This window comes from Pleurodeles waltl, chromosome 6, assembly GCF_031143425.1.
Source record: "Pleurodeles waltl isolate 20211129_DDA chromosome 6, aPleWal1.hap1.20221129, whole genome shotgun sequence".
Lineage (NCBI taxonomy): Eukaryota > Metazoa > Chordata > Amphibia > Caudata > Salamandridae > Pleurodeles > Pleurodeles waltl.
Window position 1 is genome coordinate 244611900 of NC_090445.1, and position 25856 is coordinate 244637755.

General features: G+C 45.1%; 1 protein-coding gene across 1 annotated transcript in view; it reads left to right on the plus strand.

The window, feature by feature from the left end:
• ACE (angiotensin I converting enzyme) overlaps nucleotides 1-25856 on the plus strand; it is a 160071-nt gene that overhangs the window by 114846 nt on the left and 19369 nt on the right. Inside the window, exons 18-20 of the mRNA XM_069238010.1 lie at nucleotides 6493-6590; nucleotides 7282-7451; nucleotides 24767-24990. Of these exons, the coding sequence (XP_069094111.1) occupies nucleotides 6493-6590; nucleotides 7282-7451; nucleotides 24767-24990 (492 nt within the window). The remainder of the gene's footprint in view (nucleotides 1-6492; nucleotides 6591-7281; nucleotides 7452-24766; nucleotides 24991-25856) is intronic.

The window sequence follows — 25856 nt, forward strand, 5'->3', positions numbered from 1 at the left end:
TGAGTTATAGTTAATCTTCAGGCACGATTTATAGTTACTTGAGATAACTATATTTGGTGAATTTCAGTGGTTTTGTTTGTTTGAAATGTTATGTTTTAACTGTCACCCAACTATAATGTCCCTTTAAACTTTTTTTAACATATAGTAATATTATACTACCGTATGTAAAGTCAACACCCTCTCCCCCAATGTGAATGGCCTTTGGCTTTGCGTGGTGTGGGGTTAGCAGCAGGACCTGGCTTGTGGCCACAACCTACAATCAACCCCAGGCAGCCAACCCCATGCTGCACATACCCATATGATATGCGCAGTGTGGGGTTGACCAAAATCCAGCCCTTCAAGCCCCTGGGACACCATTACCCAGGGCTTTTTTTAAAGGACAGGGGGGCACCTGATGAGCACAGGCATGGAAACCAAAGCTTGCTCATATCTCGTGGGAAGGTTTATAAAGCCATGCAACCCCTCCACCTATTCATTTAATTCATCCCCATTTGGGGTCCCGGGGCCTCTTTCTGGATTGTAATGTGTTGTGACACCCGCTGGGCCCTAGCGCACCCGAGGGGGAAGGGGTTGTCAGAAGCACAGAAGCTATGTAATGGTGTTATTTGGGCTTTTGGAGGGAGGGGTGGTTAACTTTGGGGGTTTTGAGGGAGTGTGTGTGTTTTTTTTAGAAGTGGTGGGGCACTTCACTCGCCCCACCACTTTCGAAGGGTACAAGCCGCTGCTGCCCAAAACACGACACATGGGAGCAGACAAGACTTCCACTGGACTAGCCCTCGCCTCACGAGTCCTGTTCACGCACCAAGACTCGCAGCTCTGGGCAGATGGGAGCAGTAAAAACAAACTCCCAATAGCGAAAAACTATGAGGATTTTGGCCCAGTTAAACTGAGTCTGCGTGGTTAGTCCTCATTTTGGCCATGGAAACTCATAATAGCCAGATTTTGATGCAGTAATGAACGTTGGAATACTCAGGGGCATATTTATACTCCGTTTGCGCCGAATGTGCGTCGTTTTTTTTTTTCGACGCAAATTCGGCGCAAAACTAACGCCATATTTATACTTTGGCATTAGACGCGTCTAGCGCCAAAGTATGGGCAAATAGCGGCATTTTTTTGTGTGAACGCCTTCCTTGCGTTAATGAGATGCAAGGAAGGCGTTCCCGTCTAAAAAAATGACGGCGACGCAAATGCGTCGTATTTATACTCCCGGGCAAAAATCACACCCGGGAGTGGTCGGGTCAAAAAACCCCGCATTTGCGCCACTTTTTAACGCCTGGGTCAGGGTAGGCGTTAAGGGGCCTGTGGGCTCAAAATGAGCCCACAGGTGCCCTCCCCTGCCCCCAGGGACCCCCCCTGCCACCCTTGCCCACCCCAGGAGGACACCCAAGGATGGAGGGACCCATCCCAGGGACATTCAGGTAAGTTCAGGTAAGTATACATTATTATTTTTTTTTTTTTTTTGGGTGGCATAGGGGGGCCTTATTTGTGCCCCCCTACATGCCACTATGCCCAATGACCATGCCCAGGGGACATAAGTCCCCTGGGCATGGCCATTGGGCAAGGGGGCATGACTCCTGTCTTTACTAAGACAGGAGTCATGTAAATGGCGTCTGGGCGTCTTTAAAAATGGAGCAAACCGGGTGGAGGCGATTTTTTGCGTCAACCTGACTTGCACCATTTTTAAGACGCCCTAGCGCCACTTTTCCCAACGCCGGCGCTGCCTGGTGTACGTGGTTTTTTTCCACGCACACCAGGCAGCGCCGGTCTGCTTGCGCCGGCTAACGCCATTCAATAAATACGGCGCCCGCATGGCGTTAGCCGGCGCAAAAATTTTTGACGCTAAACTGCGTTAGCGCAGTTTAGCGTCAAAAAGTATAAATACGGGCCTCAGTCTCTCTGATATCTCTGCGTCAAAATTAGTGTAACCTGTAATCAGGGACTTAAGTCAGCATTTGCGAGTCTGCAGTTAAGAATGATTTGACACTTCCATAGAACAGTACCTTTTCGGGATGTTTTCAGCGTTAACCTTCTTTGCCTAATATACACCATACTTCTTATAAAGCATTGTATAAAGAAAGATAGACAAGTGATGAACAAGCAGTTGAGAAACTATTAAATTTGAGAACCGAGGTTTTCCTCACAGTGACTAGAAACTACAGCTATTCAATGACTTGAGCCACTAGGGGGCACACTTGGTCCAGATAAGCAACATTTTACTGCAACATTAATATGAAGCTGCAAGATCGAGCTGCCTATGGGTCTTGTATTGTCAGTTAGTGTTAAGAGAGTGAGCCATATGCCCTTTTTAGGTCTGTTTTTTGCCAACACCTTTTCAATTTTAGGTTTGCCGTAAACCAATATATTTTCATTTTACTAAATTTGTATGTATAATATACTCACGTTTAGGGGGGTTTCAACTGGCCTCGTCATCCCTTGGCCTGTTATTGTATCATACACATTGTTCTTCTGTCCTATACAGCATACATCACGGGGCAGTGAGTCAGCCCACTTCAGCCACTGTCTAACGTCACTGCGAGTGACAGCATTCTGCACTTTAATAAGGAACACCTGCACAGAAAGCTGTTTCTAAGACAACGAATGCTTGTTGGGACTAAAAAACTATTTGTGCTTTCAGGCAATCTTTTTTATTGTATTGATGAAAGCTCCAGTTGCTTGCCCAACAAGAGAGTTTTGCAAAAATCATAGCAAAAGAAAACAAGCATTGAGAAAGGAAAAAAGCAGACAGTCAATGCCAGACCTACTGGATTTGTCAATGCTTGTTTGGGTCTTATGTTAACCAAGATTTTTTGATTTTTTCCGAAAATTATATGTATATTGTACTTATAGTAGCTTTCAGCCAGCCCTCTTCACTCACCGGTCCGTTGTCATTTACATTTTACTTCCCCTCTCTACTGCGTGGGTCAGTGGAACTGCCCTCTTCAGCCATTGGCTAACTTTCCCGTGAGTTACGCCATTCGACCCTTGCACACGGAACATATCCACACACAAAGTAGTTCCATTAAGTACCGTTGCGAAGTGTGCTATTCTGAGATGAGACCAACACTTTTTTTTTCTTTTAGCTATTTTTTTTTTTTTAGTTTGAGTAGGGCTTTTCAGCCTGCCAACAATAAAGTCTTAGCAAACCCATTACAAAATAAAACAAGCAGTGGCAAATTCAGAAGGCTTTGCAATGCTTGCTGTGATCTTAGGTTGTACTTGTCTCTCTTACGTGATCCCTGGTTCAAAACTTTCTGCTGTCCATTTTCGGCGATCTTAGTATCGGCTTGTCTCTCCTGAGTGACATCAGGTTCCAGCCACTACTGTTTGTATACGCTCACAACAAACCCGTCTTAAAACTTCATGTTTTCTCATCATTCCAGAGTTCTCGGTGTATCAGTGGCTCTGATGAACACCTTGACTTGAATGACAGGAAGCCCTCTAGTGGACAGTGTGGGAAGCTTGCACGGAGAACCCAATACACCTTTTCTTCCCAACCGGGAGCAAACTTTCACAAAACTAAATTAAAACGCAAAATTACTCTAAGCTCATACAGGCGACCAGGTAACAGGATGAATAACTAAAGAAACCCATTCACTCTCAACTCACCCAATTTTTACTTCCTAGCTTTCACGTTTACTTGCAGTAATGGAGGTAATCATAGACACTCATTAGTATGCTTAAATTAAGGGCAGTGTTTGAGACAAATACCACTGCTGAATTTCCCCTTTTCTCCTTTTCAGAGGCTGTGGCTCCTCAGGGAAGTAATGTGTGTGTGTGGTGGAGTGGGGGAGGGCTGAAGCATAGATCTCAACAATCAACTAGCAGTGCGAAAACAGAATGTCCAGTCCAGTGCTTCCCTTGTCAAATGATGAGTACGCTAATGATACAACAGAACGTAATACTGTACACAGCTGGGCCTCAGTTACAGAGTTCTTTGATTTGCTATATGATGTATCAAATGTGTATAGGGCCTGCAATACCACAGCTCTACCCCGCTGTTGTTGTAGCCCCAATCCACCTATGCAGGGCATTACTATAGCCTTAGAACCCGCCGTAGCGGGCTCTACCGTCTATTAAAGGCCTGCTCCTGCGTTAAATGCCTGAGCCGAAGGCGAGGGCATTTAACAAGGGAAAGGGCCTTTAATAGCCAGTAGAGCCCGCTACGGCGGGTTCTAAGGCTATTAGAACATTCTGCCACTCAAGGCAGAATGTTCTATGAAATAAAACAAATTGCTCACGGAGCCCAAGGGGATTAAAATCCCCTCGGGCTCCGTGAGGCTTTGTTCACAGCTGTTGCTGTGAACAAAGCGAACATTGGAATGTTGGCGCTGCGGGCTTTTACCGGCCAGTAAAAGCCCGCAGCACTCCATTGTCTTCAATGGACATGCCAACATTCCAATGTTCTAATTACAGGGAGTCTCTGGAAAGAATCAGCTCTAGTAAGGGTCCATGGTTGTAAGATCAGTTATCCAGTACGTGAGACCCCCTAAAAGTGCTCATCCTCATAAATTGACAAAAAATCAGTTGCCGAACTGGCCGGGATCAGCAACACAGTTCTAGGACAAAATATAGTGTCTCCATCTTTCAAACATAGCCTGGTGTTACCTGCCTGGGGGAAGAGCTGCTCAGCACTGTGGAGATCATCCAACGATCTTTGAGGTCTCGGGGCAGACTCCTCTGGGAGTGAAACAGGGTCACGGAGGTGGTCCTTCTGTCGGGTCATGCCCGAGTTGTGGCCTGGGCTATTGGGGAAGTCCCCAGCTGCAGTGGCTATGAAGTCTGGACACAGCCGCCGGTGGCAGAAAGCAGGTCCCTCTGGTCACGGTGGTGATGAAAGTTAATGTCCCTTCACACAGTTCACCAAATGAAGCGCTCAGGTAGGCCAGGTGTGCTTCTAAGCTTCGATCAGCACTGAGCACGCTCTCACACACAAGTCAACTGCTTCTGGGTTATCCCTCAAACTGAGAGCATGGCTGGGCTTTGCCTCCTGGACAGACTCCTCTCCTGCAGGACCAGGCACTCTCCTTCCCTCTCTGAGCAGGCAGGCAGGCTTCCGTGAGCTAGGCAGCCCAGAGACTCTCCAGTAAGCTGGGCAGTCCTAAGGTGATTCCCTCACCTCTAGGAGACAGGCTTTCAGGCAGACAGCCGCCTGGTCACTCTATGACCACTATGCCGAACATCCTCTTTCTTAGTCAGTAAGAACTCTGAACAGAAACAAAGAGTGGAGGTTTGGATCACGTTTTGATGCTCCTTTTTCAGAGTTGAGATGTGGATCCACTGTGTAAGTCGTGGAACTGGTTTGCGTTGATTGCCTCTCAGTTTGTCATTTTCTAGCTGTAGTGCAGATACAGCCTTTTTGCAAGGTGATGATTTTCACAGTAGGTAGCGATGATGCTGACTGTGCAAGAGTATCCGAAACATGGGTACAGTGAAGTGTGAAGGTTGCATTAATATTTTTGGCACAGTGTGATTTGGTGATTTGCCCAGAATCACAGGATGTTGTAGGGGTTGCCAAGATCCAAAACTCGGCACCCACTTCCAAAGTCTGGATGTAATGCCACATCCCCTCCCTTACTTAAACACCTTGTAGCCGGACACAGCACTCTGCTGAGTATGTGTGCTCAGTCACTCAGCAGGATCCTCCCTCCCCCTTTACTCAGTTTGATGGCTGAGTGGATTCACCTATCAGCTGCAAAAGCCTGTCTTTACTGTACTTATGGATGTATGCATGTACATGATATTTCTACATCACAAACCTAGCCACAGGGTAGTGGAGCGGTGCACATGGTGATGATAGGTTGGGACTCAGTCATTCATCATTTGGTAATCAACAAACGAGCAGTGCTGACTTGGGAATAAAGAGGTGCTGATTAATTGTGCCAGCAACCCACTTTTATTGAGAACAAAATCTTCACGAAAAAGATGTATGTATGTATGTTTACCATGCTGAGAGGCAAAGAACCACACACAAAGTATTTGACAAAATCAAGCAGCTGCCTCAGTCTGACCAGACTTGGTGTGATGCCCAGAGCTGCTCATCTCAGTGGATATGCCCTGGGTCGTGGATATGCCCTGGGTCAATAACGTAACCATAGACAAACAGCTTTCCTGATCAACAGTGATTATCCTCAGATACCTTCGGAGCATCTCATCAACAGCTTCCATTTGGAAATCAAGGCTGAAGCAGAAGCTGTTCACATGAGCTTGCTTTCTGAGGAACGCCCAGTATCAGTGATCCCAAGCAAGAGCACAGAGTCACCTCAGTATTGCCAATGCCACTCTATCAGCGACTGTCATCCTGTTCAATATTCACAGACAAATGCCAACCACGCTTGTTGCTTGTTATTGTAATGTGCTGCTTCCCTCATGTCCTCACCCATGTTATATACTCAGTATGTATCTGAATGAGTTCCTTTGTAACCACTCTCTTCTTTTTGTTTCTTCCACTCGTTGTCCTGCCCCCCCTCACCCCCACACTTTCATGTCCTGCAGGCAACATGTGGGCCCAGTCTTGGAATAACATCTTTGACCTGGTGATGCCGTACCCTAGCGCTGCCCAGGTGGACGCCACGCCGGCCATGCTCAGTCAGGTGCGTGAACCACACACGGGGAGTCTGTTCTAGAACATTACTTTTCCAAGTCTATGCCCTTTTCCTTCCATAAGACACTGCAGACCACCCAGGTTTGGTGAACTGCATTTTAAGAAGCAGAGTGAGAGGAGCACCATATTTCATCTACATAATGTGTAGCATAGCAAAGGGAGGGTCTGGAACCCAGCGGCCTCCCCTGTGCCTATCAAAAGGTCCATGGGATATGGACCTTAAAGCACACACCTCATCAACACCACCTCAGAAAATCATCCTTACAAAGCAGGGATTAACTGCATCCATTGTGCACGGGTGTAGCGCTCACCAGTGTAGCAGGGGCTCTAACATAGGAACCCTAAGAGTTTTAAGGGCCTACTGCACCCCAATAGTGACTGTTTTTTATTACTTACCTAGGGCTCCAATTTCTGTACTTGCAGTGGGGTCCGGGACACCTTTACCATGCCCCTGTTCTTGTGTGGTGAATAGAAGGCAGGCAAAAGGACCCTGTTGTGCTCATGCTATAACTTTATTGTTTAGTTCCCAGCATTTGTCTCAGCCTGTAAGTTGAAAAGTTAATGCATGACATGGGAAAGGAAGCACTTCATGGGATATATACTTTCTGAAAGAGGTAGATTGATTAGTGGAGGAGCGTGAAGTCGGCAGATGGTTCACAGTCCCTTCTTGTTCCCCCTAGAAATGGACAGCATTGAAGATGTTCAACGAATCAGACAGGTTCTTCCAGTCGCTCGGACTCATCCCGATGCCCCCAGAATTCTGGGCCAAGTCCATGATCGAAAAGCCCAAGGACCGGGAGGTGGTGTGCCATGCCTCTGCGTGGGACTTCTATAATCGGAAGGACTTCAGGTACTCAGGGGATGGATCTGGATGCAGAGGTACACAACACCAGGAAGAGAATTGTGCTGGGTGATGAGAGAGAGAGAGCTAGTGTGCCACGCCTTACTCTCTGTGTGGGACGTCTGTAGCTGGAAGAGCTTTAGGTACTTGAGGGGTGGTACTAGGGGTGGAGGTGCACAGCACCAGGAAGAGAACGGTGCTGGGAAAGGAGACACCAGGAGGTAGTCCACCATTCCTCTGCTTCCATAACCTGAAGGACTTAAGGTACTTGAGGAGGCGACACTGGGGCGAGCGGTACACAGCAACATAAAGAGAATGGTGGTGGTGAGGAGGCACAGGGAGCTGGTGTACCACATCTCACTCTCTGCGTGAGACCTCTATAATCGAAGGACCTCAGGTACTTCAAAGAGGGCTACAGTGGAAGGGATGCACAGCATCCTGGAGAAGATGATGCCGGAAGTGCGGCACTGAGCGGGACTTTCAAACCCTGAAGAAGTTTAGGTACTCAGTGGAGGGCACTGGGATGGGGCGTAGAGCCCCAGGATGAGGACAGGACTAAGGGAGGGTCACCCACGGGTAATTCTATAACAGGAAGAGCTTAAGTACTTAGGAGAGGGCTGTAGGGTAGGTGACACACAGCACCGGCGAGAGGATGGTACTGTATGATGGGGCCCCAAAAGACCCTTTTATAACAAGGGCTCAGGTACTCAGGGACGGCACTGGGGAAGGGGAAGCACAGCAAAAGGAAGAGGATAGGACTGAGAGAGAGGAACCATGAGGTACTTGGGTCTATAGAGAAGGGGATACACAGCACCTGGAGGAGGATAGGACTGAGAGAGAGGAACCATGAGGTACTTGGGGCTATAGGGAAGGGATACACAGCACCTGGAAGAGGATAGGACTGAGAGAGAGGAACCGTGAGGTACTTGGGGCTATAGGGAAGCACATGGAAGAGGGTGGGGAATGATGGGGAGGCACAAGAGGGTCTTTTATAGCAGGAAGGGATTCAGGTACTCAGGAACATCATTGGCGAAGGAGGTGCACAGATCCAAGAACAGGATCGGGCTGGGAAATGGGGCATAGGTAGTGGGTGCGGAGTGCCCTTGAGAGAAGATGCAAGAGAAAAACTTGTAGCACAGGAAGATGTAGTACTGGACAAGGACATGAGGTATCCCATTGGATTATTTTGGAGTATTCTTTCACGTCCTATTATGCACACTCGAGAACCTTTATTTTCTAGTCTCCGGTTCCCTGCAACTCACTAAACTGTGACAGGTACAGACTTTACCAAATCAGGACAATGCATTGTGCCACAAATCACGCTGAAATTCACACCAGTCTGTGTACGCTAAAACTATTCCACTTTCTTTCAAATGCCCCTACCAAGACAGTAATAAAACCCCTGCCTACCAATATAGGGGCATATTTAAGAGCACCTAGGCCTCCTTGCGCCACATTTGCATCATTTTGTTTTACGCAAATGTGGCCCAACAAGGCCAAAACGCCGTGCCATATTTATAAAGTGGTGCAATGCTTGCATTGGATCACTTTGTAACCCCTTGCGCCACATTATGCCTGCGCCAGGCATAATGTATGCAAGGGGAGCGTTCTGGAACTGGGGGGGGGGGCATAAAAATGGCGCAAAGGATTCTAAGTGCAGGCGTTAAACAGAGGCTCCCATTTAATACAATGGGCCTCAGGGTGCATTGCAGGATTAGTGTCATAATTTTTTATGCTAATCCTACAAACTGCCCGACTAGCATAAAAAATTATGACGCTAGTCATCTTAACTACCGCCATGGTGTGCTGTATTTTAAATACAGCTCTACCATTTTGGCGTTGGGGGGGTGCTAGAAAAGTGGTGCACTAGGTGCAGCACCACTTTTCATAAATCTGCCCCATAGTTTCTTGACATAAAACATCCCAGAACAGACGTGTTCCACAGAACTATGTTTGTTCCTAGGATTAGCAAATCAGCATTTTATTACCATCACAAACAACCACTTGTGCGCTCCCTGTTGTCTATTAAACTATGCAAACGGTAATCTCTCACTCTCCTTTCCAAAGTCTTTCCTTTCCTCCTCTTCCCCTTAAAGGATCAAACTACCAGTGCCACAGATCCTCACCTAGTAAGTTTGTACTCTCTGAGTCAGCGTTACCGCGGGTCTTGTTAGCTTCTGGGTGTGGAGTTAGCGCGTATTCTGCGTGGAGCCCTGAGATTCCACTGAGAAATACGGAATTACACTGTGGATTGATAATTCCGAGTCTGATTAACCCGATAATTTCCCATTTCTCACCACTGTTTTGCACAGCTAAAGTCCCAGGGAACAAGATAGTTCGTCGGACCTTATAGTTACAATGGGCCTAGGAACTAAAGCTGCCAATCCAGTGGATTCAAGAGGCCACTCGCAGTGAAGGCCTTAGTGGTATAAACAGCCTATTTTTTGGTAGGTTCGGAAACCTTGGTCAGTTGACCTGCATCCGAGAAAGGCCCTGGCAAGGCAACGAAATCATAAATGTTCGCTAATGACCTACATAGAAAGATCTTTAGCGATGTTATTCAGAAATGGTAAGGCAAAATAATTTTCAGTACTCCAAAAAGTAGAAATTTGGCCGCTGGAATGCATGTACAAGAGGGCATTTTCGGGCTTTTTCAGTCATTTTACATTTTCAAGAGGCAGCGCCCTGTGGTACTGTTCCTTCCTCCATAGAAGCACAAGCCCTAGTTCTGAGTGCAGTGAATCAGGGGAACATATTGCACACGAGGCTTATTTTCTGGAGGAATAGTGGCTTATCAGAGGAAGGTCAGTAATAACTTAGGTAGTTTGGCCTAGAAATTGTGATAAATACAGTGAATGGACTGTCATCAGCATGAGTTGCAGGTCAACATCAGTAACAAAATTCGCACACACATCTATAAGGACATCAATCGGCGCACAGTGGGGCGGTTATTGCATGCAGGCTAAAATGTGGTGCACCACGTTCCTGTAGCCACTTCAGCGATGTTTTCAATAGCTCAGTGTAACCATCAGGGATATACTGTGGCTCTATATGTACAATAAGAAACTCATTGGCATGTAGCCAGATGCTAAATATTCACAAAATAGACAAGGGGCTTGTATAAGCAATGTAGACAGTTTAATATGGAAATCTGAGCATCCTCGCATATTTAGTAACTTAGTTTTAAATTAATCAACAATGCTGTTGGGCCAATGTAAGGGTGTTTGCTGGTAACACCGATACATACTTAGATGGGGGATATGTAATTATACATAACAAACACCTAAATAGAGTCAATCTGTTCATGTGCCTGCAAACATCTTTGTTATGCATGAATTTTCAGTCATGCTAACTAAAGGATGAAATTGCATTCAGCAAATTTAGTTAAGCTTATATTTCTGAATATGTAAAACAAGTTGGTTATTTGCAACCGGAAAGTCCAAAGAAAAGGCCATGGTAACAAGAAGGGAGTGAGACCTTGGGCAGCATGTCATGCCCATCGTGAGGTGTAGGGTCCGCTTACATTTCTAGGTTTTACTTTGATAATGGGACCTTCAAGAGGGAAGCAGATCCCCTACTGTTCACACATTTTACTACACGCATTAATCTTAGGAGAGGGGCTCCTAAAAGTTATGAACAATGTATGGCCAAGTTGAGGATGCAGCTAAGCAATACTTTCAGACCATCCAGAACTGTCAGAAGATGCTGTCACTGTCAGCGTGGCATGGGTTCTGTAATGGAGCCACTGTCAGGGTGGCATTGATTCTATCAGGAAAGGCACATTCAGTGGGGTGAAGGATCTACAATGGACGCCGCTGTCACCATGACATGGGTTCTTTTAAACAAGCCAATGTTTGCATTTTTCAGGTTCTTCAAAGGAAGCTGTCATGGGTGTGTCACGGTTCTCTGATGGAGGCCACCATCACTGTGACACGGGTTCTTTAACTCGAGTGACTGTCAGCTTTACAAGGTTTCCTAATAGGAGCCATTTGCCTGGCGGGGGTAAGCTATGGCACTAAGTCCGAGTGGCGTAACGAAACTTAAGGGGGCCCCCTGTAAAGTGCCTGTAAGGGGCCACCTCCCCCTGGGCCCAGTCAGGGGCCTGCGGCCCGTGCACACTGTACTGTGCCGAGGGGGGGCCCTGGAGCTCTGAGGCCTCTGTTACGCCACTGCGGAGTGCTACGGCCACCATCTTCCTAAAAGCTCCAGCTACACAGTCCTGAGGATCCTGACCTGGAAGTGGATCGCCTGCCCTCAGGATGCAGCTGCAGCTACGCACTCGCGTGAACCCTGCAGCTCTTGCGGCTCAGGAGCTCATGTAAACGCCTCGCTGACAGGGCTTGTCACAGACAAGGACAAGAATAACAGAAAGTGAGCCTTTATTTCTTTCACTTTGTGAAAATAATGCACACACACACAAATGTGCTCTAAATCACCGTGTTGGCAACAACTTAAATACAACACAGCGCTGCGGCCAAAACGATTAACGCGAAACATGACATGTAATATTAAAAAGGAGTTTACCTAGCACCACTCAGGTGGCATGTGTGCCCTTGGGGTGGCATGTGTGCCCTTGGGGCGACTTACATGTGGTAACAAGGAGGCCTGGGCCTTTGCCCCAATAGGTCATTTCTATTATTTAGTTAAAAATAACTACAGAAATGATGAAGCTTTAGAAGAGACAGAAATTGAATTGTGCGATTATCCACATTTTAAACAAACATATGGAAGCCTCCCACGTCACCCCTGCTGCCCTACTACTCTCCTGTAGGTGGGATAATAATCGAAAATGCTGGCCTTAGAATAAACGTGGCAATTACTTTTTGAGAGGCATGAACACGTGAGACGAGGGATGGGACTGCACTGACCGAAAACAACTGCAGCATTAAATGAACAGCTGGGGCCATGATTCATGCCAGGGATTAGAGCAGGCCGTCTACACAGTAGCCTGACTCGAGGTCAAGTCATTTTTTTTATAGAACGCGGTTAGAAATATTATGCATTCTACTTCATAAAACAAGAAGTAATTTAGGAGACTTAAACTTGCAAAACTAAAATGTAATTTTACTCACCAAAAGAGCGGTCCGACTTTGTAAATCACATTTAGACGTGACTAACAACGTCACAATCCTAAAACAGGCATGATTCGTTCGTTATAACGCCTACGAAAAACATAGATACACCATGGACAGTCTGAATGTTAAAAGGAGTGAGTTGCTCTTTTACGTATTACCAGTGCTTTAAATGGAAAAATAGAAGTGCAGGTACTCTGTAGCAGATTACCTGCTTGATCCTAAGAAGTGCCGGTACTCTCCAATTAAAAGTATTACGTTTTTCTTGAGATGTGCCGGTACTCACTCTCTCAAAATAAAAAAGTGCCGGTACTCAGTACCGGAGAGTACCGGCCCATTTAAAGCACTGCTATTACATATAATGTTGCCAGTGCTTAATTTTTGAAAATAGAAGTGTCAGGGCCCTCGTCAGGGTGCCACTGCAGCTTACACCGCCCATTGCCCCTGTCATCATTGCCAATTACGTACCCACACAACCACAAGCATGACACTCCTACAAGAGTGACAATTCAGACTATTCTAGGCAACCCAGAACTATAAGAATGGGTCGGGCAGCTGGTGCTAGTGATTTTTGGCATATAAACAGTTATTAAACAAACGTTTTTGTGCTCATTCCAAAATTATACAGTCACCATGTGGATATAATTAGCGCTCGTGCTGACAATTAAGTGCTGGTGCCGAGCACCGGTAACCACCGGCTCAAATTAAGCCCTGAATGTTTCCAGTGTGTGTTCCCTTGATTTGCTTGTTAAAGCACACACGTAAGCATCCTGCACTCTAAGGTGAAGATTTGACAACCTGTCGGCTGCATAAAGTAGTTGATATATTGTTGCTGTCGATAAGAAGTGTAAAAGAAAAGGCGGGCCAGCCGATGATTGACCATCGAAATTGGTAGCCGTTCTCTGTTAACACATAAGGCATAATTAATTACGAGTGGGCCCTGTCGGATGCAGTAGTTATTGCTCCCGATTAAAATCCCTCACCGAGGTGTTCAGAGCTTATCAGATGCAATATTTATCGTCTGTTCTTGACTTTTGAGTAATAACATGCAGAGTTTGGTGCTTGCCATACCAAAATCTGCATGCCCATGTAAATACTGGGCCTTTCTCCTCTGTTAATTTCCGGCTGGTTTGATCTGTGGAAATTCAACAAAGGGTTCGAATTTGTCACACCCGGTAATTGTCAGATGCTATAAACCTGACAATATTGTTTGCACAGGGATTGCAATTTAACGGGCACCTATAATCAGGCCTGTAATGAGTTTGCTGGACCATAAGGCTTTCAAGTTTTAATAGTTTGTCAAATATTCCATTGTTTCATCTAACAAGACGTGATTTCATCCCATAGTGTGGATTTTAGGTCGATCTTTTTAGGAGTTTGCAGATTAAAATAATAGTTCAAGATTATCAAATTATTTTCCGCCGGTCTCTCCAATTCTAATCTCACTTCTAGCCATCAAATAATTGTAAATGAAGTGTAAACCTTCTGAATATCTGTCCTAGTTTGAGAGAAGATTTGATAGGTAAAGAATGAAACTGAATATTCCACTTACCGTCAGTGCACGAAGCAATAGCCCTCATAATCACAGTCATTACCGTCTAAGGTGTTCCAGCCTCGTCAACAAATTTACGCACAAGAGTCTTTCTACCGATTATCACCACTGACGTCACCCTACAAGAGGGCTCTCCCCCCCCCTCCATACTTTCTACCAAAGCTTCATTGAGGAATGAGACTTGAGGAGAGAGACTTAACTGTTACAAGGAGGAATATGCCTCTTTGTAGTGAAGATTACCGATAAGTAATATATTCATTATATTTCACTGTCCTTCCCGTCACAGTCATTACATTTGAGGATTTGCACAAGCTTACTCTAACATTCCTTGATGAATTGATGTTAAGCCAATTTGCCTGTGCATGAAAACAACTTTAATTTTCTAATAGATTGTAAGCAGTGCCTGGCTAGACCCCATAAGGAGGGGGGGAGTTAGCGATCATCTACTGAGATTCGTTTGCGGCTACATTTACGCCTGCACCTATAGAGGGGTATGAAGCACTTTCTTTTAATATAGAACTCTCTAAGACTCAATCTTTCAATGGCCTCTTGGTGTACTGCCCCCCTAGGCCCAGAGTGTCCTTTCCTCAGGATATTAATTTACTCCTGGAATCGTCTATCCAGAAAGGAGATTTTTCAATTCTAGGTGATATTAACTATCATCTTGAAAATCAGTCAGACTCAGAATCTGAGTTACTAGTAGACAATGTAGCTTGTTTTGGACTCTCTCAGACTGTAACCGACCCGACACGTCGGGCTGTGTACACACTTGATGGATTATTTACAAATTACCCTTACATTGGCAATACTTACACTCTCACGCTGACCTGGTCAGACTACTGTGCAGTGCTATGGGAGATTATACCCTTACGGAATAGATCTTCTGCACAAACCACTAGTAATATATGAATCACCCGTGCACGGAATACAGTGCAGGCCTAAGATTTGAATTCCCTCTTAGTTGGATCCCAGCCCGAAACCTAAAATAATATAGACCACAAGGCAGCAAGCTATGCAGATCGGTTTATATGAAGCCCAAAATCTACCAGTCATGGTTTAATGAAGCATTTAGAACAGCAAAGAGAGGATGTCGCAGACATAAATGGAAGTGGAGGTTAGCCTATGACGGAAGGAAGAATGAAAAATACAAACAAAGCATTGCGGAGCATAAAAAAATTGTCTTGACCACTAAATCAGCTTTCTGTACTGAACAAATTAAATCAGTAGGAAACTCTAACAAAGAATGTTTTCAAATAGTAAATAAACTCACATCGACAACCATGAGTAACACAACAGTCACTAGTCAGGACTATTGCGATTCTTTAGCTAGTTTCTTTCAGAAGAAAGTTGAGCTGATTTTTAAAGGGTTTTCAAAATGTTATGTCAGCCAAAACAAGACCAAGGTACCACCTGAGTAAAAAGTTGTGAAGCCCATTTTAGTAATTTTAAGCCTCTAAGGCTACATGAAGTAATTTAGATCATTACCTCCACAAAATCTGGATCTCCATATGATCCTTTTCCACCCAAAATACTCCATCAAGTGCCCGAGATAGTGGTTACCTACCTGATCAAGGTCTTTAATGCTTTGTTTAGTGAAGGATATTTCCCTGGAGTTTGGAAGTCTGTGTCAGTTCTCCCTCTACTAAAAAAATCCAATTTGTATACACAATGGATCACAACTATTGACCTATTTCTTGGATTCCATTCCCCACCAAACTGGTAGAGAAGGCTATGAATTTACAGTTAGCCGCTTTTATGGAGAAGAATCATCTTTTGGATGATACGCAGTTCAGTTTTAGGCAGAATCACAGCATCAAATTTGCACTGATAGTGGCATCAGAGGAAATTAGATCTTCCTTGGATGAGAGCGGCATTGCAGCCCTTATCTTGTCTGACCTGTCTGTGGCATTTGACATGGTCAATCATGACCTGTTCATTGACCAAGGGCCTTGGTATTGAAGATGTAGCACTGGCCCGCTACATTCTTTTCTCTCATATCTAGTTTAATCCGTATCTACCAATGGCTTTACATCGGTGCCCTGTTATCTGCCCTGTGGGGACCCTAAGGGGTCATTGTTGAGCTCAACATTGTTAAACCTGTATGGCACTCCTCTGGCCACGCTGAACAATTCTTTTGGACTGTCATTAGCCTTTTATGCTGATGATACTCGGATTGTGGGGTCACTAGCCAAAAACACTGCTAACATGGGTGACTCATTTCAGAATTGCATGACTGACGTTACCAAATGGATGGACAGCAACTGTCTTAACCTGAATTTATCTAAGACCGACGATATTCTCTGTGGAACCAACACATCCTTTTGGTCTCCTGATTGGTGGCAGATCAAATAGGCTCCCCTCCTACACCAGTTGATAGGGTTAGAAACCTTGGAGTTATGATGGATAATATACTCGATTTTAAAACCCAATTTAACAAAGTTACACAATCTTCCTTTCTTGCTCTTCGTACCATCAAAAAGGTATCTACGTTTATTCCATCAGATCTTTTGAAAACTGAGGTAATTGCTCTAGTCTTAGCTAGACTAGATTACTGCAGTGGTTGGTACCTAAATCTTCCAAATGGCTTCCTTAATAGGTTGCAAACTATCTAAAATGCAGCTGCTCGCTTTCTACTGAACATCTCAAGATTTCAATCTGCATCATCTGCTATCCGCCAAGTGCACTGGCTGCAAGTGAAGCAGCATATTATATTTAGGACCGTGTGTATTGTCTAGAGGGCTTTTCATGGACATTCTCTTACATACTTGAAGGAAAATCTGATTTGGTACTCGCCGAGCAAAACTCTGCATTCCGGTTCTGCTAAGAACCTAGTGATGCCTTCTTTCAACCACTCCTCCTGGGGAGGCAGGAGCTTTTTTGCCTGCACGGCCTTGAATTGGAAACAACTCCCTTGGGATCTTAAATTTGCTACATCTCTATCATCATTATTTATGAAGCTACTAAAAACCTGGCTCTTCCTTCAATAGAAGTTTCAGTGACTCCGATCTTGTCATGGTAGCGCAGAAACACCTCTGAGTGACCGCTGCACGTAATACATTTTATCATTCATTACTTCATAGTAGCCTTCATAACCTCCGAAGCAAAATTGCCAGAATTATCCGAACTCTAAACTGTAATGTTTAACCAGGTGTCAGTGGACAACCCCTGCATATTTCAAATAAGTGAACACCATTTGTTTCTGCCCAAGTTGTCACCACACTCCTTGGTGATTTTGCCTGAATGCAACCTCGACCTTTCATCTGCATGGCTGTGTAAGCTTTTGAAATTGCCTGATGAACCCACCTGCTGAGTGTCAATGTTGATGGCTTTTCCCCCTGTTTGCTTTACCAAAAGGCACAAACAAAGCCTTGGTCTTCCTGAATACGTTGGTCCTGATTAGAAACAATAGGATAACCCTCAAAACATCCAAAGATAAAGAAATTCCATACTGAGCTGGATCGTGATAGAATGGGAGTTCCAATTCTTGATCCCTATAAAACTGAAATGAAACCTTGGGCTTAAATTTAAGTCTCATGTAAGGACCACTCTGTCTGAAAAAAATCTAATGTACGGAAAAGAAGCTAGGAGAGCCCCAGTTTCCTCCAGCCTTCTAGTCGAAGTGACTGCCACTGTGAAAATCACTTTAACTGTCAACCACTGTAACAGGACCAAATCTAATGGTTCAAATGGAGGCCTTTGTAGCCTTTCAGAACCATTGGAAGAATCCAACTGGAAACCAACAAAGTTAGGCTTAGGGCTTCATTATGAATTTGGTGGTCCACCATGTGACCGCCAAACTCACAGGGAGGACGCCACCACAATAGCGGTGACGTTCTCCCAGAGCATATTACAATGAGTGTTAGGATATTGGTCTCCATAAAGGAGCCGAGGCCAATATCCTAACACTCCAAAAACCCCTGAATGAGCACTGTCTGCGTAGCAGACAGTGCTCATTCCGACAGTGCTGGGCAGGGGGGTCGCCGGCACTGTCCATGCCATGGTCGGTGCAGGGGCCCCCGTGTGGTCCCCAGCACTGGCTTTCCACCAGCCTTTTCATGGTGGGGACCCCACCATGAAAAGGCTGGTGGAAAGAGGGGTTGTAATCATCCAGGCGGCGCTGAGGTCAGTGCCGCCCTGGCTGCTTATAAGCCCAAGTACCGTCATACCATGTTCCCACGGGGACAGCGGTCCCCTGGCTGGTCCGCCTGCCAGGATTGTAAGAGGGCAGTCAGGCTGCCAAAGTTGCGGCGATCCGACCATCAATGCGAGCGTGGCAGTCCTCAGACCGCCACCCTCGTAATGAGGCCCTAAGTCTTTTAAGACTAAAACATTTCAATAATCTCTTACACAAAGGAGAAACCTTGGAAAATATAACGAGGACTCAGTAAAACACCTATTAGCTACTTATTGTGATGACAGGTTGGAGGGAGACAATCCTTTGTGAAAGCCCTCTTCTAGGAACTGTAGCACCTGAAAAGGGTTGCAAGCTGAAACCACCAGACCATTCGTATCAAACCCTTACTCAATGTCTTGAGTTAAATACTAGGGTAGATGGCTTCCTAGTCTCCTAAGGTGAGAAGGACACTTTTTCCAGACAGCCTAGACTCTGTAAGCCCTGCTTCTCAATTTCCAAGCCAACAGATTAAAAACCTGCAAAGCCTTAAGAGATAATTGAGGAAGCATGGTTGGAGAAGGTGATAGTGGAAATTAAACATGTTTCTGTATTTCTTACTGCATCAGTGTAAAGGAGCTATTAAGATCACCAATTCATCCTGTATTCTGATCAAATTCATCCTGAATCTTCAGATGCACCATGGAGAGAACGAGAACAGGAGGAAAAGCATATAGCAGTAACTTCACCCACTTGAATGACATGGTATTCACTGCCCGTGCTCAATTCTCGGCTATCTCTGTTTAATACTGATGAGTCAGTGGATTGGAAGTAGAGGCAAAGAGATCTAGCCATGGATGCCCAAATTCCCCCATTAACTGACGGAATGCATCCCTCTCCAATTGAAAGTTTACTGTTCTCGGAAAGTTTCTTCTGAGTTTGTCTGCCTGATAGTCTGGAAAATACATTGCTACCATTAAGAGAGCATGCGTTTCCACCCATAGTAGTATATTTTGGGTTACCTCTGCTAACATCTTCATGCTGATGCCACTTGGCGATTTATGTGACTCTTGACACCTGATTTTCCCTTCTCACTAAAACAGCTTTCCCTTAAATCAGAAGGGCTAAGGCATGAAAGGCTCTTTCTACCTCTGCCAGTTCCCTCCAATTGGAAGAGCGACTGGATTCCACTGAGGACCATCTGCTCTTCACCTGCATCCCTCCCAGGATAGCTTCCCACCCCCACTGATTGGCATCTGTAGTGACTAAAGCCGGAGTTGGGGGATTTAGCAGCACACCCTTGATGAGATTGTCCATCTCCAGCCACCAGCCCAGATTCTGTCTTAGTGCAATTTATTATAGGATTATTGCCTTGAAATTCTGTGATAATGGTGACCTGTGGGCTAGAAGGTGGAGAAGAAGAAGTTTGAGGTGGAGACAGGCCCAAGGAACCACAGCTGTTGTTGCCGCCATTAATCCTTCTACTTTCAAAAATAATCTGGCAGATCCTTGCTGACATGATAGATGGGTCAACTCCCTCTGCAAGGAGAGAGCTTATGATTCCAGCAGAGATACACATGCCCTCAAAGTATCAAATAGGGTTCCAATGATAAATTTCACTTGTTCTGGCTCCAAATTTGATCTCTCTAGGTTTAAAAGGAAACCTATATTGACAAGAAACTCGGAAACGCTCTCTATGTCATCTAGTGCGTTAGGAAAATAAGGAGAAAAAATGAACCAGTCATCTAAGTAAGCCATTAACTGAATACTCTCAAGATGTAATATTAAAACCACTGATGCTAGTACCTTTATAAACACTCTTGAGGATGTAGACAGACCAAAGGGAAGGTCTCTGAACTAGAAATGGCACCCCTGCACCGCAAACCTCAAGAGAAATTGACTTATCCTGTGAAAGGGAATGTAAAAATAAGCATCTTGAAGGTCCAGTGTCATCATGTTTGCCCCATGTTCCAACAAAATACACCTGTTGAAGTGTTTGCTGTCATGAAAGGAGTTTTTGAAGAAACCAGTATAACTATCTTAAGTCTATGACTCCTCCGAATGACATGTCTGAATTGGGCACGAGGAACAAGACTGAATAAACTCCTGGCTTCCTTTGGGAGTAAGAAACTTTTGCCACTGCTCCTTTTGGAAGAAGGTCTTTGACCCCATTCAACAGATAGTACTGCTTTACTGAATCATTTCCAACGGGTGCCTCCCAAACCCAAGGCCGTGGTTCTTCTTTGAATTCTATGGAATAACCATCTTTTACTATTTTAAGCACCCACTTGTCCTTGATTATCCTCCTCCAAGTTACCAGATACCTGGAAAGTCTTACTCCCAACATGGTTATCATGATTAGTCATGCTTTGGAATTTTGGATTTGTGGCATCTGCGGTCAGGATTTCCCCTTCAGTGCAGGCCTGCAACCGCTGGCTCGGCCACAAAAGGAAGACCCAAACTCTACTATGATGCACCCCACAGGGAAAGTCCAAAGATATACTGTTCTCACCAAGGTGTTTTTTGGCAGGTAGCAGCCCACACCTTTACTGAACACAGCGGCTGGGAAAACCCAACATATTCACTTCTACTCAAGGTCAATCGACAAACACCTAATGTCTCGGTGGGCAAGCCCACAATGTTAGTCGCACAATTTACTTCAAAAGCGCTACTAGTTTGTTTAAAAGTTGAGTGAGAGCTATATAAGAACTGTAACATAACATAACATAACATATGGCCACTGAAACCACGGGGGTGCCAGAGGACCGCATGTCTTCTAATTGGAAATGGAATGCTTAATTTGAGCCAGTGGTTTCCGGTGCTTGGCACCGGCACTCAAATGTCAACACCAGCGCTTGTGACAGTCAGTCACAAGGTGCCACTGTCTATCAATTTAGAGATGACCACAACAACGCTTAGGCCCTCATTACAACACTGGCGGTCGGTGTTAAAGCGGCGGTAATACTGCCAACAGGCCGGCGGTAAAAAAAATGGGATTTGGACAATGGCAGTTACCGCCATCCAAATCCGCCACTTTAACACACCAACCGTCGGAGTGGTTACGGCCGCTGGGCTGGAGACTTCGGTCTCCAGCCCAGCGGCCACCACAGCCCCACCCCCGGGATTATGACCCGGCCTACCGCCATGGTTTTTGTGCCAAATATACCGTCATGAAAACCATGGCTGTAGGCACTATCAGTGCCAGGGAATTCCTTCCCTGGCACTGATAGGGGTCTCCCCCGCCCCCCCCCACCCTCCTCCTCCCCAGTGTCCTCCCCCCTCCCTCTCCTGCCCCCTTGCACATATACACACCCACACGCACACCCATATCCACACATGCACACACGCATACCCACCACCACCCATGCATGCATACATACATACCCACACCCCGCAACACACACCAACATACCTTGTCACACAGATGCATTCACAACACACAATACTCAGAATCACTCATTCACGCATTCATTCAACGCAACTCACACCCGCATGCACGCATCCCAAACCATACACACAACACCCCCCGCCTCCGGTCGGAGAACCCGACTTACCTGCTAGCAAGGGGTCCTCCGGCTGGAGACGGTCCGCAGTGCTCCTGTCAGTAGCAGTGTCCGCCAGCAAAACACCGCCAGGCCGTATCATTGGTCATGATACGGTCGGCGGTGTTTTGCTGGCGTGGTGGTGCTGCTGTCAGCAGCGCCACCTTACCGCCATCTGCCGCCATGACCATCGGCGGTGTTCCACGAGCATTCTGGTGGAATACCGCCGGCGGTCATGACTCCGGTAGATGGCTGGTAGCCACGGCAGCGGTATGTTGGCGGCCGTCGCCGTGACGGTAGGCGGTCAATACCGCCAATGTTGAAATGAGGGCCTTAATTATTAATTCAATATACATTAAAAATGACTATTACCTGCCGACCAAGCCATTGGTACAGCTTTGGGGGCCTTAAATAGTCTGAACTGTCAGACTTGTAGGACTGTGATGGCTAGAAGTTGTGTTTTTACTATCATTGGCAGCATGACCGGGGCACTGTGGGTTCAAACTTCAGTGGCCTTGTTAGCGCGTCTGAGCCTTAATAAGTAAACTTACAAGGAGACGCGTCTAGGTCGTCAAACCTTTGGACCACGTTTGGAGACTTCCCAGTACAAAGTATTTCCTCGAAAATCATCAACCAAATAATATCAATAAATAATCAATAATGACAATCACCAATCAATAAACAATCAATAGGAATCGAAAATTTGAACACACCATGACCTTTCAGCCATGAATAACCACACCAGTTTAATTTAGTGTTAGGATATTTATTTCCCTATTAGTTACAATCTAATATCATGTTTATTAATCTCAACAGCAATAAACTCATCAGGAACACTATCGATTAGCAATCAGAGCACAACTTAATCAATGCATAGGCTATATTCATTCAATATTTTGGCACATCATTAATCTGAAATAACTTAGCAGCGTCTCATTAGTACATGAATCAACATAGCAAGATCTCAATCATTTGTCTATTTGACCGCCTAACTAACCTCGAATTGGCATTAGCATGTTGGGCTTCATGCAAAACATTTAGTGAACACGAATTTGGAAAACATCTAAACTAAAGGCCTCTATCAAAATAGCAGTTGCTACCTAGAAAGAAAAGGCAAACAGACAATCACAATTTGCATCGGATAGTTACCAATCCAACAGATCAGCAAGCAGCGTCAGTCTTCATCCTCAGGACATCAGTCGATTCAGCATCAGCAGAGATAGGACGGGGCAAAGTCTCAAGATAGCATAGCTGAGGAACAAATTACTTCCCTCAGATGGAGGAGAAGTAGCATCAGGCAAGAATGGGGTAGAGGATGGTTTAAAGTGACAGAATAACTAAACTAATATATGGCAACTAGCAACAGTCCTCTAGCACAAGTCTCATAGCAAAAGTCTCATAGCACAAGTCTCATAGCAAAAGTCTCATAGCAAAAGTCTCATAGCAAAAGTCTCATAGCAAAAGGAATGGCAAATGGCAATGGCAAAAGTAAAAGTTAAAGTGTAAGTGACCCCGTTTTCCTCGGGTCACGCCGTTAAATGAAAACTGTCCAACTATTCCCTAATTCCTCATTGGATAAAGTTTGGTGCATCAATATCTCTGACCAATAATTTGGTAAGCACCTTGCTAGAATTTTCCACAATTCACAGTTCCCACATCACGGATTGGTCCACGTTATTGACGTCTTCAACGGTTGGAATGTCAGGTAGAAAATGTTACTCTTTGCGCTCCAGTCAGTGTCTTCATTGTCTTCTCCTAGGAGAGTAACCTTGCACCTGTTACAAATTACACTGTTGCATCTAGCAAGAACATCGCCTTGAGCAAGCCGGTTCTCATGAGAAAGAATTTACTACGGCTACACACATATAGCTCCTGGAAAAGTACAGCTTTGTGTCCTTCAGGAAAAACAGCACTCTACACGTTAGAAAATACAATTCAATATGAGGCCAGGCAGCTAGGCCCAAGCCCTTGCTAAGTTAATAAAGCAAATTCTTAATACATAACCCTAATTATGATATACTAATACAAATTAAAACATTATTGCATAATAATTCAGAATTAACAAGCCTTTTCATTAGTCTTCGTATACATTGGTGACCACTCCCCGTGGGCACATTTAAAACGTGTGCATTATTTTCTATGTTAACACATTTTCTATGCAACTTCATCACACAATATATTGCAAGCTTCATATTAATATTGCTTTTAAAGGACACACTCCAACAGCCTCCTGAGGAGGGCCCAGCTACTTATATTTTAACAAAATAAGCACTGGGTGCCTAGAATCACTGAGTCACTGAACCTGAGCTGGGAAGAAAGAACATCAGAGAAATGGGAGCAGGAGGGGCAAGGTGTACGAGAGAATCACTGAGCAAGATAAGAGGCTGCATTCAGAGCGGCATGCACACACAGCAGCGGGGCTCAGGCACAGCTTGCTCTGCTGACATATTGCTCTGCCTCGGAGGCATGAGTCATCCAGCCCCTGGGAGCACCGGGCTGCTAAGCCTGCTGGAGTCGCCAGTGTCATGTGATAAGCCCTAATCCCAGCCCCGCCGCTTCAATAAGTCACGGTCCCTCCTCGCTCACAGCGGTTTAGAGACTGCTTTTGTTATCTGGGCTGAAAAAAAAGTGTTGACTGGTCAAAGTGCCAATTGCATTTCAGTTTTTAGTTTCTTTCCTTCCTTGCTTCCCTTTGTTTGTTTGTTTTTCTTTTATTCTTTCTTTCTTTTCTTGCGTCTTTTTTTCTCCTCTTCCTTCATTTCATGCTTTTTTCATATTTTTGTTTCTTCGTATTTTCATTTCTTTTGTATTCATCTTTTTTGTCTTTTTAGTTCATGCTCTTTCTTCCTTCTTCATCCCTTTTCTCCCTCCGTTCCTTCTTTCGTTCTTCCTTTCTGTCTCCTTTGTTATCTCTTGCATGTCATCCCTGCATCTCTCTTGTGTTTCCTTCTGTCTCCTGGTTTCCCTTGCTCCTTTTAGTCTCCCTTTGTTTTAGTACCCTTTTATGCATATTGATGTCACTTTGTCATCTTCTTTTATCACTGTAGGATTAAGCAGTGCACCGTTGTTACTATGGATGACCTGATCACTGTTCACCATGAGATGGGACACGTCCAGTACTTCTTGCAGTACAAAGATCAGCCCGTTAGCTTCAGAGATGGAGCCAACCCTGGCTTCCACGAGGCCATCGGTGATGTCTTGGCGCTATCCGTCGCCACACCCAGCCACCTACACAGCATCGGCCTTCTGGACAAAGTGGAAAACAATCAAGGTGCTGACGCTGTGCCTTAGGAGGCAGTAATCATTCTAAATGTCGTTATCAATAGGAAGCTTCCCTCAGATCTGAGCAATAGAGACCTAGCCGCAGTTACTGGCTATCACTTAAGTGCTCATTTGTAGTAGACTCCAAGCTTCGTGCCCTTAATAATTTCTGCTCTGGTTCTTGCTGTGTCCCTTCTCAGGGAAGATTGTACAAGACATGCAGAGCCAATTCTATAACGGTCAGATGGAGGGACAATTTAACCTGTTATGATGAGGTCTGGTCTCAGAGGGAAGGAGGGTGATGTTAAGGGAACCAGACAAGATTTGTGTTGGGAAAGATTACTCTTTTACAGGTTTGGTGTTGTGGTCAAAGATAGAACTTTGTTTTGGAGCACATTGATCCTTGGAAGAGAAGGTATTGCATTGAAGAGAGGGTGTGGAACTTTAAGAGAGGAGATTTGCTTTCAGAAGGAGGGGATGATATTACAAGGAACTAGTATTGCCATGAAAGAGCAGGTGTGCACGTAAGGTTTGGATATGTGGTTGTGAAGGGAGGAGTTTTCATCTTGAATGAAGGATGTGGTCTTGATGGAGGTGGTGTTGTCGTGAAGAAAGACAATTTTGGGTTGTCTTTTGTTTCAAGAACAAACCTTGTGCTTCATGGCAGGAGTTGGTATGGTGTTTAAGAGGGACTGTGATTTCAAAAAGATGACCTTAAACTGGAGTATTATCATGAAAGAAGAAAGTATGAATATTTTGTAGGAAGGAGGGATCTTGGAGGCTGAGGTGGGGTTTTAATGGATGCAATATAATCTAGTAGTAGTAGTACTGCAGGAATAGGTGTGATTTGAAAGAAGAGGAACGGTAACGTTAAAG